Source organism: Sinocyclocheilus anshuiensis, unplaced genomic scaffold (assembly GCF_001515605.1).
Source record: "Sinocyclocheilus anshuiensis isolate Anshui unplaced genomic scaffold, SAMN03320099.WGS_v1.1 scaffold1082, whole genome shotgun sequence".
NCBI lineage: Eukaryota > Metazoa > Chordata > Actinopteri > Cypriniformes > Cyprinidae > Sinocyclocheilus > Sinocyclocheilus anshuiensis.
In genome coordinates this window covers 340,316-346,652 of record NW_015542379.1, presented here as the reverse complement: position 1 = coordinate 346,652, position 6,337 = coordinate 340,316, and the positions used below count along the sequence as shown (strand labels likewise).

The 6,337-nt window shown below is 38.8% G+C and overlaps 1 protein-coding gene across 3 annotated transcripts in view; it reads right to left on the bottom strand.

The window, feature by feature from the left end:
- LOC107692470 (SH2 domain-containing adapter protein F-like) overlaps positions 1–6,337 on the bottom strand; it is a 113,924-nt gene that overhangs the window by 38,411 nt on the left and 69,176 nt on the right. Inside the window, exon 4 of one of the 3 annotated variants that reach the window (XM_016491527.1) lies at positions 6,183–6,269. The exons of the other annotated variants lie outside the window; for them this stretch is intronic. Coding sequence (XP_016347013.1) covers positions 6,183–6,269 — 87 coding nt within the window. The remainder of the gene's footprint in view (positions 1–6,182; positions 6,270–6,337) is intronic. 3 annotated transcript variants of the gene reach the window in all.

Sequence of the window (6,337 nt, the reverse complement as noted above, 5' to 3'; positions counted from 1 at the left end):
TCATGTGACACTGAAGACTGGAGTAATGATGCTGAAAATTCAGCTTTGCATCACAAGAATGAATTACATTTTAAAATATATTAAAATAGAAAACTGAGATTTGAAATTGTAATAATATTTCACAATATTACTGTATTTTGGTCTAAGAAATGCAGCCTTGGTGAACATAAGAGACTTTGTGTAAGAACAAAACAAAATTATGCTATAAAAGCAACACTTTCCTTTATAGCCCACAAACTGATACTAAAATCTTGAAACGTTGAAAAAGCAAAGTTCACGGTCATGTTATTTATCAACTCTCTGATTATATTTTCCTGCAGAGTCAGTAAGATGTCATATGATGATGGTCACTTGTTACACATTCAGCTGTAACTACTAATCATCATGGTGGTGGGATGAGGGAGGGAAATGAGACAAGTGCGACGGGGGACGTGCATAAACAGGAAATTACAGTGTGCTTAAGAGGCAAAACAATTTTTGTTCTAGGTGGTTGGCTGATCACAAGAATCCCTAGTAGCCACACAAAATAAACACACACACACACACACACAAAAGGGTGGCAAACCAGTTGGATGGATCCATCAACTGTCTACAACAGTCCTGAGCTCAGAATGCTAGTGTACACACATTAATTCCCAAGGAAACATTTCCGAAGTTTATTCCCATTCGCTCAAAATGCAACCTTGAGATGTAAAATAGCACCATCAGTTATCTTTTAAATCATTAGCAACATTATAAAACCTGGGCACATGATGCATTGTGGGTAGGTCATAAAGCAGGGTGAGGCTGTATAGAGTCAACATGCCTTGAGAGGGTGCAAAGTCTGTATATACAACCTTATCAGTGCCCATTATACACATTTAAAACCTTGTCATTTATTGAGTTCCTTCTGTTCTTCCTCAGGATGAGTGTGTTTGTTACAGAAAAAGAGGGACAGAGTATTAGATAAATATGAAACTTATTAAATATATCTTCAAGGGACCATGGATAGAAGACGTACGTGTGTGTGTGTGTGTGTGTATTTGGGGTGATAATGATAGAAAAAATTGTGTTTTAGTTTTGCACATATCGTGTCACACATTGCCGGAAACGGTAACTGGAAAAACAGGTTTAACTCAAACTTCAACACTGTACGAATACATAAATACACCAAAGACACACACGGACACGCAAACAGACATGCGCTCTGACTGTCTATGCTAGTAATACATTTGACCTACAGTAGATCTCTGAGTCAAGGTCATCTGATGGTGACTGCGCCAGTGGCTCAACCGCCCAAGAACTTTAAATAACTCAAGACACGGAAGAGCCATATCGAAGTGTAATACACAGCGTGATTTTAGACCAATGAGATTTCACAGTAGGCAGGGCTACAAAGTGCAATGGTGCACCAATAGCAACAGAATCTCAGATTTACACAGAAGACAAAAGTTTGTTCACTCTGATCTGTGTATTAGCACAGTACTAAGATACTGGACCAATAAAGAATCTAAGCTTCATAGATTTGAAGAACATAAACTTCAAAGCTGCATTTTTTATATACAGTATGTTACAGCAAAATGGAATAGATAGTATATTTCCACATTTTAAAATTATTATTAGTTGCAATTTCTGATTTATTAAAAAAAGAGAAGACCTAGGAATGTGACGTCTCATATTTTTAATAAAACCGTTATGATTTTTGTCCCTCCATTTGAAGTCCATTCTACCAAAATTTGACTCTTCAAAAAATTCATAGATATTGTAAAAGTAATCCATTTGAATCAAGCAGTTCCAAGTCTTCCAAAGAGACATCAGCGTTTTATATGATGAACAGGTATAATTTAGGCTTTTATTCACATATAAACATCAATCAGCACATATAGAGCACATCAAATATGGTAAACAGAAGCTCAACCATACTTGGCTGATGCACAAGAACAAACCTAATTGGTTCTTGCACATCCAAAGCACATTTGAGCTTCCATTTACCATAAACTATGTGCTCTATATGTCAATGTTTATTTGTGAATAAAAGCCTAAATTATATCTGTTCATCATACAATACGACCATGCCTCTTCAGAAGACTTGGATTAAACGGTGATTCCTATGGATTACTTTTACAATGTATTTAAAGAAACCTCTGAAACCTCTGAAGTCTTAATTAAAAATATCTTTATTTGTGCTTGGAAGATGAACCAAAGTCAAGACGACATGTGTTTGTGAGTGTGTGTGTGTGTGTGTGTATGTTTGTGAGTGTGTGTGTGTGTGTATGTTTGTGAGTGTGTGTGTGTGTGTGTGTGTGTGTGTGTGTGTGTGTGTGAGTGTGTGTGTGTGTGTGTGTGAGTGTGTGTGTGTGTGTGTGTGAGTGTGTGTGTGTGTGTGTGTGAGTGTGTGTGTGTGTGTGTGTGAGTGTGTGTGTGTGTGTGTGTGAGTGTGTGTGTGTGTGTGTGTGAGTGTGTGTGTGTGTGTGTGTGAGTGTGTGTGTGTGTGTGTGTGAGTGTGTGTGTGTGTGTGTGTGTGTAAGAGATCATGACAGAAGACTGTTATCACACCACAGCAGCAGCAGCATGAGAATCAGACAGAGGGCAGCGTCTGTCATCCAGAACTGTGTGTAGACTCACAGACATTCCCACAGTCCGTGTTTGAGACGGACAACTGCATTAATAACATGCAGACAGATCAGGAGCAGACTGAGACGTCTGTGGCTACGTGTGTGCAATATAGAGCCGTCTGTCCTGTTTTAGAGTTAATATACGGTTACATTCACTTTTATAAACAAACTGACTGTGTCACATTTCCAGACTGTGTGAAAGAAACCATCAGGTCATGTGATCCGAACCGCATACAGTCAGCTAAAATAATCCATAATAACGCTTCCTCCAGTGAAAAAGTGTTCTGGTCTGAATCAGGAGAGAAATCTGCACAGATCAAGCAGTGTTTAAACAGCTCTAAACAAATATGTGGCTGGATTTTGATGTGAGAGACAACAGCAGATGCACTTTTTATGGATTATGGACTCAATGTATTTTAGTTAAAAACGTCTTAATGCTGGATTAGTTTCAGCTTTTGTCTTCTCCAGATGTTAACTGATGGACTGGAGTGCTGTGGATTACTTGTGGATTATTGTGATGTTTTTATCAGCTGTTTGGACTCTCATTCTGACGGCACCCATTCACTGCAGAGCATCCATTGCTGAGACACTGATGCAATGCTACATTTCTACAAATCTGATGAAGAAACAAACTCATCCTGATCTCGGATGACCTGAGAGTGAGCACATTTTCAGTAAATTACTATACTACTTAGTCTATACTAAAAAAAACTATGCCCCCCTGGCTTGAGTCACAACTCATTTTATTTGTAAGTAGTGCAGTTTTTAAAGTTCTTCCATGTGTAACACAGACAAAGAGCGAGAGGAGTTTTCTCTGTGTGCATTTTGGTTTCACCTTCTAGGTTTATCTTTACAAACACACACACACACTCACACACACGCACACACGCACTCATTCTTTAGTGCTGTCACATTTACGCTCATCAATCACTCTGTGGCTATATGTGTTGTGTGAGGAGGCAGCAGCAGATAACCAGATGACTAATTAGGTGACACACAAGTGCACAACCCTGCAGTGACCTACACAAGCACATATCAGCATCCAGCTGAAAGCAGCGCATTGATAAACGCATGAGTGAATGTAACACACACACACACACACTTTAATGAATAAAGCCGGCGGTAAATAAATATCGGGAGCTGTACGCATTGCAGTGACTCAAATGCACTGCAGCTCACCACAAGCTGATTTTAATGTTGTGTGTTTCGTCGGAGCAAACAAAGATTGATGAAATTGAAACATATATACGCCGCAGCGCTCGGTAATAACTAAAGCACTCATTTATGCTAAGTGCAATATTTCTCCCGTTCGCTCTGCATCACCTCGACTTCACAAACGACTGTATTTATCCTAATCAAGCATTTGCATTTTAAAGCTGACAGACGAACTCCGTATGTAAACAAGACCAATCCTGGCACGCAAAAATGGCAGGACTAGAAATGCGAGTGGCGAATATTACATTATTCATGTAATAATGAAAACTAGCCAAATGCAAATACAATGTAAAACTCTTCAACAGACACTGACCCAGAAACCTCTGAAATCCTCTCCCTTAAAGGAATAGTTCACCCAAAAATAAAAATTTGCTGAAAACCTAATCACGTCATTAGAATACATTTGGAGAAATGTAGCATTGCATCAGTGTCTCAGCAATGGATGCTCTGCAGTGAATGGGTGCCGTCAGAATGAGAGTCCAAACAGCTGATAAAAACATCACAATAATCCACAGCACTCCAGTCCATCAGTTAACATCTGGAGAAGACAAAAGCTGAAACACATCCAGCATTAAGACGTTTTTAACTCAAACACGAGTCCATAATCCACAATAACTCTTCCTTCAGTGAAAAAATGCATCTGCTGTTGTCTCTCACATCAAAATCCAGCCACATATGTGTTTAGAGCTGTTTAAACGCTGCTTGATCTGTGCAGATTTCTCTCCTGATTCACACCAGAACACTTTTTCACTGGAGGAAGAGTTATTATGGATTATGGACTCTATGGTATTTGAGTTAAAAGCGTCTTAATGCTGGATGTGTTTCAGCTTTTGTCTTCTCCAGATGTTAACTGATGGACTGGAGTGCTGTGGATTATTGTTATGTTTTTATCAGCTGTTTGGACTCTCATTCTGACGGCACCCATTCACTGCAGAGCATCCATTGCTGAGACACTGATGCAATGCTACATTTCTACAAATCTGATGAAGAAACAAACTCATCCTGATCCCAGATGGCCTGAGGGTGAGCACATTTTCAGCTCATTTTCATCTTTGGCTGAACTATTCCTTTAAGTGCTGTATACACAAAGCCTCCATTTATGGAAAGCCCCTAATGAGCGTTTCTCTCATGTCGTGACCTCAGGGTGACCTTTTGACCTCTGCAATCAGGGGTCGAGCCTTGAGACAGGCTCTAGACTGCTTACCAGACGTCTCGAGGGTGTTCTGCTATGATTGACGTTCCTTGAAGATTTATCTTTGAACATTTTTCTGAAGACAGAGCAATGTGAGTATTAAGGGTCCGTGGGAAGGTTACTCTGAGAGGATCTGGTGGCAAGCCAGAGGCCTAGCGACTGATATCCGATGTCTCTGCTTCCTGACGGAAAGAAACGTCAAAGCATGCTTTATCTAAGCGGATTGGCGCGAGGTATAAGCAGTCGAAAAACTAGGACAAAGACGTGGGAAATAATAAAGTCTTTGAAAGCTGCGTCTGTCTGACTGACAACAAATAACTGTGATTTGCTCTCAGAGGAGGAGACGATTCGCCGTGATCCTCATTTAACACAGTAAAGTGTTTATCACAGTTAAAACAAGCTCACACACAGATCTAAATTAATCACACATTAATGCATAAAACACAGGAATATTCCACAATAAATGTAGCTTATGCTTAATCGACAGCATTTGAGATCAGTTACCTAATTCATCTTTTTAAGGTTGGACTACTTTTCTAGGCAGATTAATTTATAGTTGTGCATTTTCAATGTAATTTCTTTGCTGTCTAGGATCCTTGCATATATTATGCAAAAAATAGTTTATCTGGTTGACATGATCATGTTATAAATGGAAGGAAATTATGCTATTGCAATTATGCTTTTTAGTCACACTAGTTTTGTGTTACCTTCCCTTGTGACCAATACATTTGGTTAAGGATTTTCAAAAATCATCTGATACAATCAAATCAAATTACATATAAACTTTAGAGAATATTAGAGATATTTTTAGATTTTAAATGTAATATTTTGCATATTTTTATTGATGTTTTTATTGATGCATATCGATTAATATTAAATAACATTTAGAATTTTACATTTCAATTTCAAAATTATAATTGAAAAATATAATTTCTGTATTTTCAACTTCTACTGAAAGTGTATCATGTTTTTAGTTTTTATAAACTGATGCACAGGTCCAATTAATCAGCTGTAATCAGCATCAGACTGTGGCATAGAGCTTAATCTGTATATTTAACCCAGAATATTGCTTTAAGAGAAAGAGAAACCATAAGAATATTTTCCTCAGCAATGGACTCCTGTGATGCTAATTCAGTCATACATCCATGCAGACAGAGAGGAAAGCCTGTGTGCCGCAGTACCTGTGGAGGATCTAGAGATGTGGACATCTCTCCTGGACGCTCCTCTGCTCGTGTCCTCACGACTAATGCAGTCATAACAGAGCAGTGCTGCTACACACACACACACACACACACACACAGAGACACACACACACACACACACACACACACACACA